Consider the following 23357-nt stretch of genomic DNA (forward strand, 5'->3'; position numbering starts at 1 on the left):
ATAAGGTCTTGTGTGTTGTAGAAAACTCATGTGCCGTACCGTGACAGTAAGATGACGCGCATCCTTCAGGATTCTCTGGGTGGAAACTGCAGGACCACCATCATCATCTGCTGCTCTCCATCTGCCTTTAACGAGGCCGAAACGAGATCCACGCTTCTCTTTGGACAAAGGTGATGTGTAAATGCATAAAGGTGCTAAATAATACAGCTATGTGGAATCCATTAATACACAAAAAAAGAAATAAAATAACATTTTCTAAGGGGTGTGTGGGAAGAGGTAAATGTATTTCCAGATTTATTTTTCACCTTCTGATCTCCTCACTGCAATTACACTTTGCTTAAATGTGACTTGACTCCCTGTAACTGATTGAGACGAGAGCAAATACCCATTATTATTTTGTGGTAGTCTAATACAATGGAAAATATATGTAAGTGTTTGTGTGTGCGTTTTCCCCCCATCAGAGCAAAGAGCATCAGAAACACGGTGTGTGTGAATTTGGAACTGACAGCAGAGGAGTGGAAGAAGAAATATTACAAAGAGAAACAGAAAGGCGTTAATATGAAAGAGCTCGTAGACAAACTACAGACAGAGCTCAATCAGTGGAAGACTGGTGAGAGAAGGAAACGGACATAATTGACATATTAGAGGGGGGAAAATCTAGAAAGTTCTACATGAGGATCTAGAGAGTTTAATCTTGACTGTGTGTTCATTCCACGTGTTATATAGTTCTCCTTCTGTCACTGGTGCCTTTACCTTTACATCTAACGTCTTCAGGATGCTTGTGCCGATTTTGAGGCACAAGCCTTTCCTTTTCTAATGGTGTCCAAATTTTAGGCTGGGCTTTAAATCTCAGATTATCCTATCCCATGGCATCCCACGGATCGGCCGCTGGATAGATTATAGAAATTGGGGAAGGCACCTGAATATGTATATGTGGTGTATCTCAGGTGTGTGTGTACCTGTGACGGAGAAATTGAGTGACAAAAAACAGGAAGAGCTTAGTGACCACGCACCAATCGTCAGTAATGGCTTGGCTTCTGAAACACTGGCCATGGAGAACAGTCAGTACGAGGAGAACATCAACAACCTGTACAAACTACTGGATGATAAGGTGTGTGTGTGTGTGTGTGTGTGTGTGCGCGCCTGGATGACTTTACAGTCACATGGCGGTGTTAAATACACACATGATGCATTGGACCTACATCTGCTGATCATTTGAGCTATTAGAGTGAGTAAATGATGGATTGTGTGTCTCTGTAGGATGAAGAGATTAACCTACAGACGCAGCTGGTGGAGAAACTGAGGCTACAGATGGAAGTACAGGAAGAGGTCAGGGACAATCATCTTCCTACAATATACTGTGAACATCAGGGGTTTGAGACTCTGGAGAGCATAAACCCTACAGAGATTTATTTACACACCCAATTTAGTCCACCATTCCTAATTCCTAACAGGGTTTTATAATTTTAAGGCTTTTTTTTTTTTTTTTTTTTTTTTTTTTTTTTTATAACCGATTTTTAAAAAAACTGTTTTGACTGGCAACTTTTTGACACCCAGTGTCTGTTTCATAACGTTGTCTATGATCGTCTGGGGCAAGACTTAAGTGTCTCATGACTAAAACAAATAGCAGAAATATTGTGACTGCTTTCTCTTTGTATCAACAAAAGTTCTAAGGATTCCTGCCACAAGAAGGGCACTGCATAAATAAACATTTTTTAAAAATTTGTTATTGTTGTTTTTAGTAGTAGTAGTAGTTAGAGTTAGTGATGAAACAGGACCAGTGCAATGCAGTATAGTGTTGTGGCTCTTCAGTATGAAGTTATTGTATATTTTGTACCACTCTATGAAGCTGTATCTACTATAACAAAATGAATGTAAAGCCAATACTAGTTAAAGTGTTTGTTCTGCTGTGTGTAGTTCTTGGCGTCGTCGCAGCGGGACTGCACTCGTGTTCAGGAGGAGCTGTGTTCTCTGCGGAGAGACAACGAAGACGTGAGGAGAGAGGTGAGGGAGGTGCTGTCTGCACTGGAGGAACTCGCTCTTAACTATGACCGGAAGAGTCAGGAGGCCTCCAACTCAACACTTACCAACCACACACTCAGCTCACAACTCGCTGTGAAGAACGTGAGTACATGGGCCACCCTATATACACACTCCATACACTTACTCACAGCTGAGGAGAATGTAAAACAAGGCTACATGGACACATTTACTCCCACTAACAGGACAAAGTGTGTGTGTGTGTGTGTGTTAGGAGATGCTAGAGGCCACTCGGAGCGAGTTAGTTGAGCTGCAGGAACTCAACGCTAGTCAGAAGAGGAGGACAGTGGACGTTCTCCATGTGCTGCTGAGAGATCTGAGTAACATGGGAGCCATCATCTGTGTTCATGAAATCAAAATGGTAAACAAACACATCCAGTTTAGACATGCACAGAACATCTGCTTGAGTTCTGATCATTTCTCTCTATCTCTCTCTCTTTTGCTGTCTGTGTTGTAGGTGTGTGAGGATGGTGTTTCTTTAGACGACGAGTTCTCAGCGGTTCAACTTTTCCTCACAAAGCTCAAGTCTGAATTGAAAAGCCTTATCATTCACACCAAACAGTTAGAGTCTACCCATGAGCACACCTCGTTCAAGATCCTGGCCAGTGACGGAGAGCTAGCTTCCTGTCACTTACTCATCTCTCAGGTGAGGTGGCAGATGTTTCAATCTCAAGCTTTGAGTTCTGTCTGAAAACCATCTGATTTCCTCACTGCTTATGTGAGGAGACTGGATAAGTTCTAAATAAAAACATTTTGCTTTAAATATGGTGTCCTTCACTAATATTGGCACCCTTGGTAAATATGAGCAAATAAAGCTGTGAAAAAATTGTCTTTATTGTTTAACCTTTTGATCTTTTGTTCAAAAAATTCACAAAAATACTCTGCTTTTATGGATATCAAACAATTGCCAACAAAACACAGGTTTATAAAAAAAAAAAAAAAAAAAAAACAAACAACTTATTTTACTTTTGTATTATTGGCACCCTTTCAGTCAATACTTTGTGCTACCTCCCTTTGCCAAGATAACAGCTGAGTCTTTTCCTATAATGCCTGATGAGGTTGGAGTATACATGGCAAGGGATCTGAGACCATTCCTCCATACAGAATCTCTCCAGATCCTTCAAATTTCGAGGTCCACGCTGGTGGACTCTCCTCTTCACTTCACCCCACAGGTTTTCTATGGGTTTCAGTCAGTGGACTGGGATGGCCATGGCAGGACCTTGATTTTGTGGTCAGTAAAGCATTTTTGTGTTGATTTTGATGTATGTTTTGGATCATTGTCCTGCTGGAAGATCCAACCACAACCCATTTTAAGCTTTCTGGCAGAGGCAGTCAGGTTTTCATTTAATCAATATACGTAAAATATATTTTTCTCATATGAATTCGTAGGGGTGCCAATAATTGTTGCACACCTATATTTAATAAAGACTTCCTTTGAATTCCGAAGGTTAAGACACGAAATTCCGCTTATTAAAAAAAACCATTCAAAGCTTAAACACTAACCAACCCTGAAGAGACGAAAGCATTGTGTCCATAGGGGTCAGTATGTACTGTCCTTCACAGCATATTTCTTTAAGCGATAACGAAGGACATCCTGTACTGAGGTGCTTCCCTTCTTGTTGCTATGACGACAGTACCAGGTGAAGATCAAGTCTTTGACGGAGTGTGTGCAGAAAGCTGAGGAGACGAGGAGAGCGCTGGAGATCACTCCGCGCATGCTTGCTGAAGAGTTACCCAAACTTCACACACATGGTAACTCTGAACAAGGAGCTGGTTATGGTGTAAATAAACGAATGTAGTCGCCTTTGAGGCTGTTATGGAAAATAAATAATGATAGCATGTGTGATTTATGTGATGAGAGCTACTGGTACCTCCATAAACTTGATCATTTTCAAATAACTTCATGTCCTGAAGCATTTTATTTCTCTTATACCACAACAATTTGTCAAAATTACAATTTGATACTGACGTTTAGTAATTTTTTTTTTTATCCATTGTAGATATGTTGTGTAATGTCTGTGTAACAAGTTCCTGTTATCACTTGTATTATAGCAGTTATAAACTGACACTCCCTCACCAGACTCTGTTCTTCCTCAGTCTCTTAATAAGACAAAAATGCAGCTTATAGCATTACTGATAAACCATAAATTCCTTTGTCCTGAAGACTTTTCCCATGGCTGAAGTGAATTCTTAAATATTGAGAGATTTCTGTAGTAACGAAGGAAATCATTCTACAATTGGAAAGAGAAGTAAAACCGTGTCATAATGAATACAATGTTTTCTCTTTGCAGAAAGCAACCAGGATTTGTGTGAACTTGAGAAGCAGAAAGAGCTCCTGAAGATAAACCAATCGCCGCAAAGCCAGGTATTATATGTGTGTGTGTGTGTGTGTGTGTGTAATATATAATATGTATGTATGTATGTATGTCTGCACAAAGAGACAAGAAACGTCTGGTCCAGAATTAATCTGCACAGTTACGTCTGTGAATTACTGCTAGAAGTGTTCATTTGAGTAAAAAGGCTCTGAATAGAATGTAGGAGTTGGTTTTACAAACTGTATGGACTTATTGTGTGCTAAAGTGCTAAACTCAGAGGTGTTATAACCTCTACGGTTTAGCCGTAACATTTACCATTTTTGATCCCATCCCTTGCTGCAGCGATAAAGGAGATTCCTGAAAACGACACTTCTCTTCACAGCTGGACTGAGACCAAACGTGAATAAAATTCACGTGGCGTAAAAAGCCGATTCTAATAGAAATAGCTAATAGAAAACAAGTATATAAAAATATAGAGACGCTGCTAATTAAGTAGTGGTCACATTTTTAGGCTTCTTAGTGTTGAAAACAGTGGAAAAAATAAATTAATAAATAACTAACTCTCTTGCCCAGTGGTATATGCTAGGGTAATTGTGGTCACTTTTAACCAGTGTTTTGTTTTGTTTTTTTCCTCTGCCTGCTAGGACTTTTTGTACTTTTATTAATATACATAAATATTACATTATTAATTTCTTACTTGTCTCCACCCACACTGCATAAAACCAAGTCCTGTTCCTAGCTGGATAGCTGCGTAACGTACGCGATCATTTATGCTGTTTGCAGCCATTTTGTTATTTCCTAACTCACTATGATTCCTCTCAATTTATGAACTCTTATGTACTTTTAGTAATCGTGATGAACTCCGTTTACATGTGTGTGTAGGAGAAGAACCAAAATATCATCTGACACAGAATTTTTTTGAGTGATTTTTCTACTCTGAAAAGCTTGAAGAAAAATAATGCTCACTTAGAGACTTAAAAATCAGAGATCTCTGTGTATGTGTGTTTTTGTAGGGTGCTTTGAATGAGAGTCACAGAGAGACGCAGTCGAAGATGTTGGTTCAACTGCACGAGGAGTTTAACAGCAAACAGAGAATGCTGGACGAACTGAAGGAGTAAAAGAGCCTGCACACACACACCTTCTTGAAATGCTCATAAAATGTTTCATTATTAAATATCTTTGTTCCTTTCTCAGGTTTAATGAGAGTTTGGTGCTGGAGCAGAAAAGGCTTCAGTGTGAATATGAAACCCTGAGGATGCGTGTGCAGGAGAAAGAAATCAACCTACAGAAACTAATGTAGGCCTTATTGTATAAATCTACACACTCGTACAGAGACGCACGCACACACACACGCACTACAAATGAGCAAATCATGATGTAACACTGTTTTGTACACAGTGTGTCTAATGAGAAGACCGAGCACACCAGTGCTGAGCTGAGAGACTTTGAAGAGGCACTGGTGAGATTAAAGGGTTTTTCTTTTATATACACTCACTACATACAGAGGATATTTTTGGAAAATTCTGTACACTCTGACATGTTAGTTTGAATTTTACATCAAACATTTTAATTATCACGATTTTACCTTTGCATTGAAGACTGTAGAAGTGAATTTCCCTGTTTCTAACTTTCCCAAACAGTTCACTGCAGCAAAAGTAAACAGTCTCAGGAGTGCATTTGTTTAATTCTTGCTAATTTCCTCACCAATAATTTGTTGTTAAGACCATTTAAAAGTTTAATATTTGCCTTTTGTGTGTATGTGTGTTATAAAGTAAAATTTTAAGTATATGTGTTTAGGCACTGAACTCTATACTGAAGGTGTAAGATTAATATCCATGTTTAATAACAGGGACAGTGTCTCAGAAATCCTTATCTCTGTATCTGTGTGTGCTGTTTCAGGCCCAACAGCTCCGGTCTTTACATAGTTTGCGGACAATGTTTGTGCAGAACCTGACCACACATGTTGAAAAGGTACCTCATGATTATTATCTTGTGTGTAAAATGGGTCACACTGGTGGACTGTCTTTACCTGCTGATGTGTTGGTATTTGGTAGCTGGTCAGACCAAGCTGGATTTCTCAGTAGGAACATTAGCCTCGTAGTTCCAGTTCAAAATGTTGTTTTGGCCTATCGACTACAGTGCCCTCCACGAATATTGGCACCCTCAAGAAGGCTATGGAAAAATCATCTTTATTGGTTGACCTTTTGATATTTTGTTTTAAAAAATGAATTTTAAAAAGTCAGAAAAATACTCTGCTCTCATGGATAGCAAACAATTGCGCAAACAGGTTTATCAAAAAAAAAAATCTGTTATATGTGTGCCACAATAATTGGCACCCCTATGAATTCATATGAGAGAAATATATTTGAAGTATATCGCTATTGATTATTTTACATTTTGTAGTACACCTGGGTGACTAGGAACAGGAAATTGTTCAAACATGGCTTTAAATATGGTATAAAAAGGGGTATAAATATGAGGTAACGCACAGACCAAATTCCCTTAGTCATTCATAACAATGGGTAAGACCAAGGAATATAGCTGTGGTGTGTGCCAAAAGGTTGTTGAGCATCACAAAATGGGAAGTGGCTATAAGAAAAAAGCAGAAGCATTGAAAATGCCCATTTCCACCATCAGGGCAAAAAAGTTCCAGCCAACTGGAAATGCTATGAATCAACCTGGAATTGGACGTGTGTCTACAGCGAGGGTGAAAAGTATTTGATCCCCTGCTGATTTTGTACGTTTGCTCACTGACAAAGAAATGATCATTCTATAATTTTAATGGTAGATTTATTTGAACAGTGAGAGACAGAATAACAACAAAAAAAATCCAGAGAAACGCATGTCAAAAATATTATAAATTGATTTGCATTTTAATGAGGGAAATAAGTATTTGACCCCTCTGCAAAACATGACTTAGTACTTGGTGGCAAAACCCTTGTTGGCAATCACAGAGGTCAGACGTTTCTTGTAGTTGGCCACCAGGTTTGCACACATCTCAGGAGGGATTTTGTCCCACTCCTCTTTGCAGATCTTCTCCAAGTCATTAAGGTTTCAAGGCTGACGTTTGGCAACTCGAACCTTCAGCTCCCTCTACAGATTTTCTATGGGATTAAGGTCTGGAGACTGGCTAGGCCACTCCAGGACCTTAATGTGCTTCTTCTTGAGCCACTCCTTTGTTGCCTTGGCCGTGTGTTTTGGGTCATTGTCATGCTGGAATACCCATCCACGACCCATTTTCAATGCCCTGGCTGAGGGAAGGAGGTTCTCACCCAAGATTTGACGGTACATGGTCACACGGTACATGGTCACACAGTACATGGTCCATCGTCCCTTTGATGCGGTGAAGTTGTCCTGTCCCCTTAGCCGAAAAACACCCCCAAAGCATAATGTTTCCACCTCCATGTTTGACGGTGGGGATGGTGTTCTTGGGGTCATAGGCAGCATTCCTCCTCCTCCAAACACGGCGAGTTGAGTTGATGCCAAAGAGCTCCATTTTGGTCTCATCTGACCACAACACTTTCACCCAGTTGTCCTCTGAATCATTCAGATGTTCATTGGCAAACTTCAGACGGGCATGTATATGTGCTTTCTTGAGCAGGGGGACCTTGCGGGCACTGCAGGATTTCAGTCCTTCACGGCGTAGTGTGTTACCAATTGTTTTCTTGGTGACTATGGTCCCAGCTGCCTTGAGATCATTGACAAGATCCTCCCGTGTAGTTCTGGGCTGATTCCTCACTGTTCTCATGATCATTGCAACTCCACGAGGTGAGATCTTGCATGGAGCCCCAGGCCGAGGGAGATTGACAGTTCTTTTGTGTTTCTTCCATTTGCGAATAATTGCACCAACTGTTGTCACCTTCTCACCAAGCTGCTTGGCAATGGTCTTGTAGCCCATTGCAGACTTGTGTAGGTCTGCAATCTTGTCCCTGACATCATTGGAGAGCTCTTTGGTCTTGGCCACGGTCGAGAGTTTGGAATCTGATTGATTGATTGCTTCTGTGGACAGGTGTCTTTTATACAGGTAACACGCTGAGATTAGGAGCACTCCCTTTAAGAGTGTGCTCCTAATCTCAGCTCATTACCTGTATAAAAGACACCTGGGAGCCAGAAATCTTTCTGATTGAGAGGGGGTCAAATACTTATTTCCCTCATTAAAATGCAAATCAATTTATAACATTTTTGACATGCGTTTTTCTGGATTTTCTTGTTATTCTGTCTCTCACTATTCAAATAAACCTACCATTAAAATTATAGACTGATCATTTCTTTGTCAGTGGGCAAACGTACAAAATCAGCAGGGGATCAAATACTTCTTTCCCTCACTGTATATTGTCTCAGCGCACTGTGAAGAGGATGGTTCGAGTGGCCAAAAAATCTCCAAGGATCACACCTGGAGAATTGCAGAAGTTATGTCTTGGGGTCAGAAAGTCTCCAAAACTACAATCCGAAGTCACCTAGATCACCACAAGTTGTTTGGAAGGGTTTCAAGAAAAAAGCCTCTACTCTCATCCAAAAACAAACTCGAGCATCTTCAGTTTGCCAGACACTACAGGAAATTCAAATGGGATCGGGTTCTATGGTCAGATTAAACCAAAATAGAGCTTTTTGGCAATAAACACCAGAGGTAGTTTTGGTGCACACAGAGAGGTAGCCATATGGAAAAGTACCTCATGCCCACGGTTAAATATGGAGGTGACTCTTTAATGTTTTGGGGCTGTTTTACTACCAGAGGACCTGGACATTTTGTTAGGATACATGGCATCATGGACTCTATGAAATATCAACAGATATTAAATGAAAACCTGAATGCCTCTGCCGGAAAGCTTAAAATGGGTTGTGGTTGGATCTTCCAGCAGGACAATGATCCAAAACATTCAGCAAAATCAACACAAAAATGTTTTTTTGATAAACCTGTGTTTCCAATTGTTTGATATCCATGAGAGCAGAGTATTTTTGTGAATTGTTTTAACAAAACATCAAAAGGTTAAACAATAAAGACAATTTTTCAGCTTTTTTTGTTCATATTTACCAAGGGTGCCAATATTAGTGGAGGGCACTGTATATAGACAGTAAGCGGGGAAGCCATTACTTTCACATTGTACCTCTGATACTTGGTAGGAAATTGTCCACTTTAAACCTGCTAAACAGTAACATTCTGACACTACAGTATGGCCTTATGGTAGCACTTCCTCGACATTTTTACTACAGCATGTTTAACGTAATGATGGTGATTTTGCTGACTGCCAGAGCACTGCACCGGACTGTGAAGATGAAGAAAGCCGCGTGCTACATAAACATAAGGTCTCTTTCCTGGAGAACAACCTAGAACAGCTCAGCAAAGTCCATAAACAGGTAAACACACAAGTCTTAACAAGCAGACACATGATCTCAGAGTCTGTTGTACAGTTGTTTATACACATGACTATTTCATAAACTGCAGGGTTTTTTTTGTTTCTTTCATCATGTTCTCACACTTGAACCTTTGTGATTATTCACTAATCACTTTGTGTGAAAAGTTATGAGGGTTTGGTTTTTTTCTAGGTCTAGTGTTCATACTATTTACAGCTTAATTGGTATGAAATCAAATAAAATCCAACACATTTTATCTATACAAACTAATTCAGTCATGGATTTGACTGAATGTTTTAATAATAGTTAATGAATAGATATTAAATGCTAGGGCCAAAACAATAGAAAAATTGTTTTTGAGTCCTATGACTTCAATGCTGTGTAAATATTTCAGTACTTGGGAGATCTAAATTAAAATCTATAGAGTAAACAAACCATGGTTTTAATAGAAATATAATTAAGAGTGCACAAGTAAAGTATAAAACAGGGGTTCTCAGGTTTAAGCCAGGACCCCTCTTAACTTTAAAGAAAACCATTTCACAGACTCCCTCAGTACAGATTTATCTTATGAACATAATTAAAATTTTACACTGCAAAATAAATAAATATATATATATATATAAGCAAGTGAAAATATCTTAAATATAGATAATTTGTTTTAGTGTTTCATGTTCTAACATTAGATTTTTATTTTCTTATTCTTTTGGAATAATTTTTGTTTGGGAAAAAAATGCTTGAAATTAGCTAAATTATCTGCCAATAGGACAAGAATATTTCAAACTTATTTAGAAATCGGTTAAATAATCATATTTGGGTTTTTGCAATCTTATAATAGGAAATACTATGCAGATAAATGTGGGCACATTATTTAAACATGTACAATAATATTTGAATTCTGAATTTTCCAGCCACAGAACACATTTGTATTATTAGAATCACTTAAGTTGAGGACTAAGTTGATATTATTTATACCCATCGTATAGCAACAGAGAGCATTTATCCAAGTGTGTGTGTGTGTGTGTGTGAGAGAGAGAGATGAAGTTTCCTGATGTGAGGTCTCTTTAAACAATGTCCTGCTCCCTCTCACGGCAGCTGTTACAAGAAAACGCAGACCTGAGCTGTGAGCTGCCCAAACTGGAGAAGCGCGTGCGTGCAATGATGGAGCGGGTGAAGGCTCTGGAGTGTGCACTCAGAGAGACCAAACAGAGCACATCACAAGACCGCAGACTTTACCGGCAGGAGGTGGACCGCATCAAAGACGCATTACGAGCCAAGAACATGGCCTGCTGTGGACACTCTGCTCTTATCGGTGAGCCACGTGTGTGTGCAGATACACACAGACTTGTGTGAATGTCGTGAATCCACTTTCAGAATCTTTGCATGTTGGTTTGTTTATAAATATTGGCATGAAAAGGGAATTTTTTTTATATAGATATAAGTATAAATTTTTTATATTCCGATTAAAACAGCCATATTCCAGGGATTGTCTTAATCTGAATCAGACAGTGGAATTGCTGCATTTACGTGACTCAATACTAATTAGAATATTGATGTGCATACGTAAATTGATGTGTAAACGTAGCCAGTGATGGTGAAATGGGTCTCAGTTTGTTCTCTTGAAGGGAACCAATAATCTCACAAATCTAAATACATACTGCCAGTGCTTGTTTTTGTATTTTAAAATATAAAGTGGACAAACATGCTGTATATTTGTGTCTGTGGTTATGGTTACGGTTTGTTCTTGAACTTAGTCTTGAACATAAAACTGTCCTATTAAGTTTTTTGACACTGGAAAACTCGGTAACATGACAAGCTGCATTTATTGATTAAAAAAAAGAGAGGCTAGTAAGGGAATGTAACTATAAATGAATAAAAAGAGTGTGTGTGTGTGTGTGTGTGTGTGTGTGTGTTTCAGCTAAGCCTATTCGTGCCGGCCACCATCATGCCTTCTCTGTGACTGCTGGGAGAGGAGGACCAATCGTCTATAGCTATCACCATTTTTAATCTTCATTTTGTGTGTGTGTGTGTGTGTGTGTGTGTGTGTGTGTGTGTGTCCAATTGACTGTATTCACTGAGGACTTGTGGTAAATTAAGGGACTTGATTTGGAGATTTCTTCCTGTGGTTTTGGCCGTTTCTTCACGGCACTGTCTCAAATTAAATAAAATGAAATATTTTCTTTCAGCTGTGTGTTCTTTTATTACAGATTTTGATTTGGCTACAGAAGCAGGGGAAGCATAGAGTATTTAATATGGTGAGGTTATGTCTAAGCTGTTTATTTAGCATTTTTGGAAGGAGTCTCCCGTGTCAGTGTTTTGTAACAGTAAAAGGTAAAGCTGTTTCCACACAGTTTTCCTGTAACAGCACTTCACTGAGGTTTTCGTTCTTTGCTTACTGAAGGACCCAGGAAAACTATTCAAATTTTCATCAGTAAATTTAAAGAATCTTTTGTAGAGTCATGTTTTACAAAAATGTCTGACTTTTTAAGCTGAATTTTATTGAATGTTTGATTTAATACCTGGTATGTCAATAAACTAGAATACAAACAAGCAAACTTGCTGAAGAGAAAATTCCAGATTGTTCCATAACAGCAATCCTTTCACAAACACACCTGCGTCAACTCAAGTATGTTAAATAGTTAAATCAGGTGTATTACGGCAGAAATATACTGAACTACACTGGGTGTGATCTCTTCACTGTAAGTTAAGGAGAGGAGCTTTGGATTTCGTGCTATGAGTGAGTGAGTTTTTTTTGTTTTGTTTTGTTTTGTTTTTTTTTTTGTTTTGTTTTTTTAATTATTTTTTTTTTTGTCTTCTCAGGTGGAGACCAAGCTGAGTAGCACTGAGTTTGATCTAAGAAATCTAATAATCTAGAGTATTTTTACTGGATTTTATACAAATAAAGTATCCTTGAATTTTACTTCAGCGTAACCCCAATATTTAAAATCTGAATCCGTGTAAATCCTCCCAAAATAACCCTTGGTGTTTGTATCGGCTAATTCTATTGGTTTACAATGATTGTATTTGGTGTTGAAGTCTTTCTTTCTGACTGCAATTTAAGGTCCATCAGTATTAGTATTAGACTGACAGAAGTGTGTGATTTGCTTTAGTGTGGATATGTGAGGAAAAGAACCTTTCTGAAAGTCTGTATGGCTGAAAAAGACGATAACTACTGTGCAGGCTGTGCTGTGGTTGCTCTTGTGTATGATGGTGCTTGTGTGTTACATTATGCACTTCTCAGGCTGATGTGTTGTGTTGTGAGATTTTATTTATTTTCCCAGGCTGACTGCCTTAGTGATGCTTCACCTCTTGGGCTGTTCCGAATGCGGGTGTGAGCCCTGGACCCCCTCTCCGTCAGCATTGCTGGCTCTTTACACACTAAACAATACGGCTTTAAAGTGTTACTGCTCAAGTTCTGATGACATTGTGTAAACATTTCTTGATGCGTCCTGACGACTCAATTCAGATCTGAATGCTGCTGCAGAGTGAGTAGTTTTATGGAAACTCCTTAAAATGTGTGTCCTGTCCAAACTTGTTCTGACCCCTGTGGCTTTCCAAATTCTGTATCAAGGCAGTTTTGTTTCTTCTTGCAATGTCTTCTGTGTATTGTGTTTTTCTGGTTTTGTCCTGTGCCTGTTTACCTAGGGCCTCACATATAAAGTAGGTTAAAAAAATGGTGTGTGTGTGTGTGTGTGTGTGTGTGTGTGTGTGTGTGTGTGTGTGTGTGTGTGCATATGAATATTTCTTAAAGCTTCCTGTGAACGACTCCTAATTTATTTATTTATTTTTAACTCAGTTAAGTGTTTTGTTTTTTGTTTTTTAATTTCATTTGTACTGGCCTATGTAGATTTTAATGCCTGGTGTCTGTTTTACTGTAATTAATTACGTTATTTATCCAGTTACTCGATCATGTAACCCAGACACTTTCTACCAGTTCCCAATCAGGAATGACCTCATCATGAACTAGTTTACTAGTCTATGAGTTTGAAGAAAGGTTTTCCCCTTTTCATGCTTTTTGTCTTTTGTTGCATTTAAGGAACTGGCATGAGCGATATAATGTACACCGTAATAATTTCTGAGCATAACGACCATAAAAGAAATTAATACCTGTATGCTACAACTGTGTGATTTCCAGACATGGTGTGTACAGTCCAGGATTTGCTCCTAGATGTACAAGGGGAGAAAAGTCTTGTATCAATTACAGGATAACTCGCATGTAACAGCAAGCTGCTTCTGTTTTAATTTGAGTCTGCAATAAAACATAGCCTGTCTGACTTACTTTAATTACTTCAGTCCGTGGATTAGTGTTTTTAATCCGAATCACGGCACCACCTACAACCTGCTCTCTGTGGTTTGGGAGTATTTAAGCATCTATTACCTGCAGACGTATAGAAAGTCTCAAGAACTTCATTATTCTCGTATTATCCTCAGGTACTTATTCATCCAAACATGATTATGTATTCAAGTAACTTCTTTGTGAGTGAGATGGAGTGTCTGTATGTAAATGATCTGATAATAGTGAAACTCTACAGCAATCTCTCGGTCATCAGATTTAATACTGCACTGTTAAACCTTGCAGTGTGTTATACAGTTACTAACTGTATACTTGCCAGTGAATCTGCATGATCTGACCAAAAGTTCCACAAGTAGGCTTGCAGCAGTGCTTCTGTGAATCCTGGCAATATTTTCTCACTTGGAATTGAACACTAGGCTGACAGGCAGAAACGCTGTGTAGATCAGTACACTGAGAACTTTGATATACAAGGCTTCTGATCCCTGAAAGGTCCTGTGCTGTCAGTCTTTAATCCTGCGCTAATACTTGTGATATGCTACAGTAACCAGACACTGCAGTCACGTTCCTCAGTGCTGATTTATCAAAGCTCGCTCTAAATGTTATATGATCTAAAAAATCCACTTCAACAACAGAATCAGGCAACAGAGTGTAGTCCTTTAGAGCAGGGTTCATATAATACAGTCCTGGAGACCCGCTGCCCTGCACAAGTCCAATAAAAGTAGTAAGGCAGTCAAAATGTGTACAGTTACTCGGCTTTTTCACGCTGCAAGGTGTAAACAATGTAAATGTACCCCTAAAGGTACAAGTCATCCTTAGGATGCATGTTAAACTAGTTTAAAATTTTGCATTATTCACTTTTCTAACTGAAAGATGCATACCAAGGATTCAGAAGACCTCTTTCTGTGGGTACAATGCCAGTGATGTTAGTATCCTTAAATTCACGGGTTAGTATTATTATTTTCCATTCTGTAAAATGTCTTCACAATAAAGATACTGTGCTAATGTAGATCATGTCAGTAATTGCACTCTTTCACAGTTCTAACCATTCAATATAATTAACATAGAAAAATTACATTAAATAAGATCCAACAATTACTTTTTTGTAATAATTAAAGAATGACAGTTCATACTTTTTTCAGTTAATAGTTCCATTTAATTCTGTGGAGTGTTTTGAAAAACAGATTACTTCCTGTTCCAGCAGCATTCCTTCACCAACCTCTCTTTTTTCATATCTCTTGAAGTGAATAAAACAATAAAACACAGCTTGTCACAGCTACAGCTTTACCTCTGACTGTTACAAAGTGCTGACACTGGAGACTCCTTCCAAAAGCCTATATGTTTTTCTGTTAAATAACTGGTTTTTTGGGTTTTTTTTAAAAAAAAATACATTTATTATTTCAACTAAATTATGTGACGCCCCAGCAATGCAAGGCCCTGTGTAAGTTGTTACTAGTTGTTAGTTACTAGTAGTAGGTTATTAGAATGAATGCATTAATATAAACCTGGGATTTTTCTTGCAGCTGGCACTATTGTCAGGGCTTCTGTTATAGAAAATTAATCAAGACCATCTGACCAATCAGAATAAAAAAAACAAAAAGTGTGTGTGTGTGCATGGCCAGATTGATTCAGCTTGCATGTGTGTCTGCATTTGGTGTCGAATCCAAGCGTCACAAAGAGTGACTGTGCAACCACACGTGCGTGTGCGTGTGCGTGTGTGTGTGTGTGTGTGTGTGTTTTCATAGATGAAAGCAAGCCATTCTTGGGAATTTAATATTTAATCAGATCCTGCTATGATTTAGAAACTATTCAGGGGAAGATATCGGGGGGGAAACGGACAAGTGTTCACTCAATAACCCTATTCAGATATGGAAACCTCTGAGGACAAGTGTGGAATGATTTAGTGAGTGTGTACTGAATGCAGCTGACTAAGAAGAATGCAGATTCAGGAGGAATGTTATGCTTGAATACATTTTTAGACTTCAGTTAAAACTGAGATTACAGTACTGCATAAGTACAGGACAAAACACACAGTGTATGTCAGTTTAAATACTTTAATAACCTCCTCCACCACTGCATTTTCTTTCTTTGGTTGCAAAACACTCATTTAGTGCTTGTCTTTAGCCTCAGAGGTTTATATGATTTACATGTCTTCTGAGGATATAGGGTTGCTGTATTTTAAACAGGACAAACCATCCATTAGTATTGATGTAGAAGTGGAAGATTTGTGTGGTCCACCAGACAGAAAATATTGTGAATATTGTTCAAAGGGGGAAAAAGAGATTTGTGCTCATTCTAAAGATACAATTGTTCCTGTTTATTTCAATTATGTAGTCTTTTTTCTTCTTCTTTTTTCTCTTTTTTTGTACATCATATATTTAGCTAGCTAGATTAATATGAGAAAACCTGACAGGATTTTATATCCTATTAATGCATGTTCATAATCTTCACTACTACTGAATAGATGGTTAACAGAAAAAAAAGTTAGGTATAGCCATAAAACTGAATTTTGAAGGTTTGAACTATGGTGTAATAGACTGTTCGACTTTACAACAGTGGTGTGTCGTACACGAAGGAGTCGGCTCGTTGACTCGCATCTTTTTTGGTGAACAAGACGTATGTGTTTCCCTTGCCTGCATATTTTGACAAATGCAGCGCAAACCCATGTTATTTCGTAATAATGTCAGCCATACGAAACAACATTACGTTTCAAAATATCACAAACTTGGAAATGAGACGTTTGGAAGCCGAAAGAGCTGACTCTTCTTCATGAGTCGAGTCAAAAGATCTGACTCATTGAAAAGAGTCGTAAATCCCATCACTAGTTTACATGTGGACTTCGAGACACGCCCATCCTACTGATCGACCAATCATATGACACGCCCACTGAAGCATCTCACCTTCTTCAAGCCTCTCTTCACACCGGCGCTTGAAGATGAGGATGGAGTTAGTGGTTTAAAACGTTTATTCTTTTCTTAACAGATCACGTTTATCAACGAAACGTTACTGGTGAGTCTGAGTGAAACTCTTAACAGAGTCGAATATTATCTCTTTTTGTGTATTTATGGTTTATCTTTTCTGGTTTGACGCGGCGCACGCGCTCGCCTTGGAGCAACAGGTGCACGTAGGCGCGTGCACGTAGACGCGTCCGCGTGGACACCCAGAGATGGCGCGCGCGTGAATCAGAGCAGCTACACTGCCTGTCTGTCTGTCCAAGAGACGGGGACTCCTATCGGTCCAGCTCCTTTTTTCTTTGTTTGTTTTTCTTGTATTCTACAAAAAGTCAAAATTACCAAAATATTGTGTGTGAATAGGATGTGAGATCTGGAGCTGAGGAATTATCCACGGAAGTGTTTGTTTTAATGCTTTTACAGCCCACAGCTATTTGCAGATTTTTACTTATTATAGCTCCTAATATATGTATTGACTAAGTAGTAAAGCACTGAAGGGTGTGCTGTTTAAAAAAAAAAAAAAAAAAAAAAAGAATTAATGACTGGATGGTGTGAGCTAGTTACTGTAAACACTTCGAAGTGTTTTATTCCTCTTATTCCACAGCTGTTTACCAACAACTACAATTTTTATAGGCCACCTAATTGTTTTTTAAGGTTGTCCATGTCCATTCAGGACCATATCTCAAGAAGGAGTGGTTGAATATTTGTAGAATTGATATGGAGTTATAACTGCAATAAGCAGATGAACTGAATACATTTTGGAATTGATCCAAAAAGAGTCAAGGTCACTGCAAGGTCAAATGTCTGAAGTAGTACTTTTCATCCATTTATATTTTCATTTAATGTCGTGGAACATCCACAAACCAAATCCATTCCTGTTATGGGTTCAGTTGTAGCACCCTGTCCAGGGTGTACCCTGCCTTGTGCCCGATGCGTCCTGGGATAGGCTCCAGGTTCCCCGCGACCCTGTAGGATAAGCGGTATAGAAAATGGATGGATGGTTCCATTGTAGCAGCTATAAAGAGTCATTTTCTCACCAGCCTCTTGTTAATAAAAATACAGTTTATTTTACTCGGAAACTGCAAAAGACTTTCCTTTGTCTAGAAATGTTACAGCTACTGTCAGAGCTGCTGTTATAGAAAAGTACTCAAGTTCTGGATTTTGACTGGTCAGAAAGCGTTAACAGCCCTGTAATATAAATAATAACTATGTATTGTTGTATAGGCAAATCGTTGGACGTAAATGACGGAGGTCTCGTGAGAGCTCAGTTGTGAGGCTCAGTTACTCGTATCGTCACACTTCAGGCACACACACACACACTCACTCCGGATGAGTGTCTGTTGGAATGACGGAAGTGTGCTGAGTGTGTGTGAGAGAGATGGAGTGTTAGGAGTGTGTGTGATTGAACTTGTGACCATCTGAACATCTAAACTCCTACTGAATATTAATATGGCAGTGACGTACTGCAGTGCACAGAATATGAAGCTTGTACAATTTCTAAACTGAATTTAAAGGAAGAAACAGTAGATCTGTGTGTAGAACTGTGTGTTCTTCACTTATATTACTAAGTCACCCTCATCAAAACAGTAATCTCTAAAAGGACAAATAATACTGAAATAGATATTATTTTACATATACTTTTGACTGCAGAATTCATAAAACTCTACAAAAATAGATCGTTTTGCTTAAATGTTAAAAAAAAAAAATGCCCCGCTATCTCTGCCCCTAAACGTCCACTTCACGATGTAACTATGTTCATTTTGATTCATATGTTGTTTTTTCTGACTTTATGTAAACGAAAAGATGCGAATTTGCCCGTTTCCTCAATGAAATAGATCAATTTCAAAATATTTCAACATGTCCTGGTTACGAAAGCAGAATTTGAGGGGAGTAATAGCCATTTTCTCTACTTTTGTGGTACGAGCTATTAATACCCAGGAACAAAAAAAAAAATAAAAATGTGTTCCATTGTGTTATCGCTTTTTAGTAGAGATTGCATGTTACCGCTTCTTTTCTGATACGGATATTAAAACTGAAACTTTGCGTATCAGCCAATATCGATACTCATCTGATATTTTTGCTTTAAAATGATTTTATTTTTTAAATGGAGCACTTAAAATGCATAGGAGGGGGAAAAAACAGCTAAAAACATGACAAAAATCACTTGCATTGTAAATATAATAAAGTATAAAATGTAAATATAATTTTAAAAATCTATCCTAACAACAAATCCTTCTGTATGCAAACATTTACATTACATTAACATTGGCAAAAACACACAATTCTAATCATTTCTCTTTCTTACAGGATCAGATCACGTTCATTTTTTCCCCTGATACCCAATCCACCATTTTTCCTAGCATCCTGGGTATCAGATCAGTGTCGTCTCTATGTGCTAGATAGAGATTAGGTTGGAAAAATGCTGGAGTATTCCTTTAAGGTTTCATAATTAAGAAGACGCGTACAGCACATAAGATGATATTTAAAGGCTGAGGATTTATTCTTGCAGTTTTCCTGCTGTGAGAGAATCACACTGTGAGTGAAAGCAGAACCTTTAGAGATTCCCCTTTCACAATGAGCTCATACTGAGTCCATCTGCCACCTTATAATGGATAGACAGCTTAGATTGTCTCTTACAGTTTGCATGTAGACAGAAGCAAAGCTCTTTCATGCCCCTGAATGACATCACCAGCAGAAGAGTGTTTTTTTTAAAACCACGTTTAATCACTTAAACTAGTGAATTATTGGTTTAAATGCTATTATACATTTTTTTTAGCTTTATCTCGCAGGTTCAATGTGAAATATCTAGCAAGAAATCCAGTTTATTAAAAGGTGTCTCGTTGAAACACATTAAACCTGCAGTATAACAATTAAGCCTTGATTTATTCAAGCTTTTCTTTCTCAGGTTATGAACAGACGACTCATGGAGGGAACGCTGAGTAACTCTGCAATCATCCAATCATGGAAGTCTGCCTCACACTGACCGGGCTTCTTCTAGGCACGCTGCTTTCCGATTGGCTTACAGCCGTCCTGTCCCGGGATTTTTCTCTGGCAGACATCGTTCAGCTCCATCTGTCAGGTATTTTTTATGTTGTTTTTGTTAAAATTTACTGTGCAGCTCATATTAGAGTGATTTCAACGTATTTATGGAGAAGTAGAGAAACACAAAATTCATTTTGATGAATGGAGTATAACAGTGACTAAAACAATCAGACCTTTTGGTTTAATACTCAACTCTCAGGTCAAATATATAATTTTTTATATAAAAGGTAATTGACCCAAACACAAAACTCACTTGAGAAATCTTGTTTGTTTGTTTTTTTGGGTTTTTTTTTGCTTTTATTAAGATGTAGTGTTTACAGAGACATATTTGCAGTGGGCGTCTTTAGTGATGTGCAGTTTTCATTTTATCTCGCAAGTTCAGTGTGAAATATCTATCTTAAATATTAAAAGGTGTGTGTCACAGCACTGCATCAGTCTCATTGGAACACATTTCAATGCAGTTAAATTTTATAAAATATATTTTTTAAACAAGTTTATTTTATGCACGTACAGTATATGGATGTTGCATAACAGTTTATATGCTATTTATTAGATTTCCAGACCTATAGCTGGTGTGAGCATGCTTCTCCCTTTAAATAATTTAATTATATTGAAAGAATTTAAACTTTTTAAATATAGGAATGCTGTATTTGTCTGTATTTCTAGCTACTCCACACCCTGGAGGGTTTAAGTGCTTCACCTGTGAAGATGCTGAAGATAATTACTCCTGCAACCGCTGGGCTCCTGACAAATACTGCCCTAGAGGTACACACACACAAACACACACACATGTGCATTTGCATGTCTGTATTCCATATTTCATGTTTCTTTATAATATGAATTTCATTTCTGATTCTGTTTGTGGTTGAAAGTATAAACACGTTCTATACTTTCTATAAAAACGTTTTATATATACTTTTCAGTTGAACATTTTAACAATATAAACCCTTACGACAAAAAATATATATAATTTTTAGCATCACATTTAGTGTGTTAGATTTCCTTCACTGCTGCAATTAACAAAAAGGGTCAAATAGCTTTCATTTTAGTTGTTGTCAATCTATCAATAGTATATTAATAATGAAACCATCAGAATGATAAGTTTTCGTCTCTCTTTTTGAACCTTTCTTACCATTGAACACATTTTTAGATCATCTTTTTCCATATTTGACTTGATGTTCTGTTCTTGTTAATCGTTGTGTTAGTATAGGACACACTCACACTCTTAGACACAGCAGTTTCTTTGAATCGTTAAGGGTTCTTTGCTTCCTTTGAATAATAAGGCTACATTTTTCTTTTTGTCCCCATTCAGGAACCACAGGGGATGAAAACGTTTGCACTCAACACTAAGCATCAAAAATATCTGATGAACTGATCGGGGGAATAGTACTTTTTTATGATACAAGGATTCACCGAAAATAAATTAATAAAGAGAGAAATTAGGGGTAAAGGAAAAACTGTAATGAAATAAAAAACAATTGTCAGTATTAATATTTAATCACGTTCACCTTCGGTTGTGTAGTGAACTGATTTTCCCCTGACTGTCGCTATGTTCAAAGCATACAGTATGTCTCACCAAATGTTTTTAAAAAAAACTATATAGAGGCATGAATCACACAGTCACATGTAATACTCGTATTTATCGTTTATACAATTTTAATTACACAAATAGGTTTATGATTGACCTCTGATGTTTTTATGATCCTGTAAAGACACTAAATTCTGCTACACACGTCACCGGATGAATGACGATGGCGAAAGTGTCTCCGTCACAAAGCGCTGTGTGTCTCGGGACGAGTGCGTGTCCACAGGCTGCGTGCAGCATGAAGCCCACATGGTATGATCCATTAACCTACTGACAGACTTCAATTTGCTCACAAACATACAGCCATACATCATTATGCTCTGTAGTAGAATCAAATGTAATTTTGTTTTCTGGTACAAAAACTACATCTGGTTGTACTTCATATAAGGCATTTTTCTTTTTTAAAATTGTAATTAAGAAACTAGGAAGGATTAAAAAATTCAAACAGACTTGAGAGCTAATCACATAAAATATTTAACCTGAAACTGATTTAGGTTAGACATCGCTGAGACAATGATGGCTTCACCAGTCTAAACCAGTAAACAGCAACAATGTTACCGGGATTTTTTTTTTGTAGCTTAAAAGCTTTTCTTTAAGGAAACTATTTTATCTTCCACAGTCTGTCTAATATGTGTTGCCATTTAAGAAATTTTAACCACCTTAATTCCAATTCATAGTTTGAAGTAATAGAGAACAAATGTATTCATGTTGACTGTAAAGCTAAAAACCAGGATTAAAATGTGGTTTAAATACAATCCTGCATATTTTTAAATATCTTTTAACTTACTGTTGTTTAACTCTGCAGGTTTGCACTTCCTGTTGTGAAGGAAACATCTGTAACCTGCCGGTACCGTGGAACAAGACAGCAGCCATCTTCTCTACAAACTCCCCATTAAACCGAGTGATCAGAGTGTCTCCTGGGAAAGTCACCTCTCTCAGCATCATCATCTTCTTCATGCGTAATAACTTTGATTAGTGTTGCAATTATTCTTAGTGAGACGTTACAGTTGTTTCACATTGTAAATTATATTTTGGAAATGATAACGTGCTCATACTGTAGCCTATAGTGTCTTAGGGACACATTTCTATGAAAGAATTTTGAGTTTTTGAACAGGAAATTGTTCAACCATGACTTCCTGTTTCACAGGGGTATAAATATGAGGTCAAATTCCCTTAGTCATTCATAACAATGGGTAAGACCAAGGAATATAGCTGTGCAGAAAAAGGTTGTTGAGCATCACAAAATGGCAAGTGGCTATAAGAAAATAGTAAAAGTATTGAAAATGCTCATTTCCACCATCAGGGCAATAAATAAGAAGTTCCAGTCAACTGGAAATGTTATGAATAACCTGTAATTGGACGTGTGTCTATATCGTCTCAGCGCACTGTGAAGAGGATGGTTCGAGTGGCCAAAAAATCTCCAAGGATCACAGCTGGAGAATTGTAGAAGTTAGTTGCATCTTGGGGACAGAAAGTCTCCAAAACTATAATCCGAAGTCACCTACATCAGAGAGGTAGTCATATGGAAAAGTACCTCATGCCCACGGTTAAATATGGTGGTGGATCTTTAATGTTCTGGGGCTGTTTTTCTGCCAGAGGACCTGAACATTTTGTTAGGATACATGGCATCATGGACTCTATGAAATATACATGATGAAATATACATACATGACTCTATGAAAGAATACACATTAAATAGGAATAGAATTGGGGGAAAAAGTATCTAAAAAAATTATATACAATAGAAATAGAAAAATAAGAATAAAAGTAGTAAAAAAAAAAAA

At 37.8% G+C, this 23357-nt stretch overlaps 3 protein-coding genes across 3 annotated transcripts; all 3 read left to right on the plus strand.

The window, feature by feature from the left end:
- Positions 1 to 265: 265 nt before the first annotated feature.
- On the plus strand, positions 266 to 3123 carry LOC128615390 (kinesin heavy chain-like). Its single transcript, XM_053637437.1, has 5 exons — positions 266 to 1111; positions 1261 to 1329; positions 1918 to 2124; positions 2255 to 2401; positions 2498 to 3123. The coding sequence occupies exons 1-5, from the start codon at positions 926 to 928 to the stop codon at positions 2729 to 2731; spliced, it is 843 nt and encodes a 280-aa protein (XP_053493412.1). The 5' UTR covers positions 266 to 925; the 3' UTR covers positions 2732 to 3123.
- Positions 3124 to 5221: 2098 nt separating this feature from the next.
- LOC128615391 (kinesin heavy chain-like) lies at positions 5222 to 9791 on the plus strand. The gene is made up of 5 exons (XM_053637438.1): positions 5222 to 5469; positions 5550 to 5651; positions 5754 to 5814; positions 6255 to 6326; positions 9606 to 9791. Exons 1-5 carry the CDS (start codon positions 5408 to 5410, stop codon positions 9789 to 9791), a joined length of 483 nt encoding a protein of 160 aa, XP_053493413.1. The 5' UTR covers positions 5222 to 5407.
- A 7150-nt stretch (positions 9792 to 16941) lies between these two features.
- Positions 16942 to 22602, plus strand: LOC128615927 (ly6/PLAUR domain-containing protein 6-like). Its single transcript, XM_053638330.1, has 5 exons — positions 16942 to 17004; positions 19852 to 20025; positions 20655 to 20753; positions 21701 to 21825; positions 22379 to 22602. Exons 2-5 carry the CDS (start codon positions 19908 to 19910, stop codon positions 22547 to 22549), a joined length of 513 nt encoding a protein of 170 aa, XP_053494305.1. The 5' UTR covers positions 16942 to 17004; positions 19852 to 19907; the 3' UTR covers positions 22550 to 22602.
- Positions 22603 to 23357: the final 755 nt, after the last annotated feature.

This window comes from Ictalurus furcatus, chromosome 12, assembly GCF_023375685.1.
Source record: "Ictalurus furcatus strain D&B chromosome 12, Billie_1.0, whole genome shotgun sequence".
NCBI classification, from domain to species: Eukaryota; Metazoa; Chordata; class Actinopteri; order Siluriformes; family Ictaluridae; genus Ictalurus; species Ictalurus furcatus.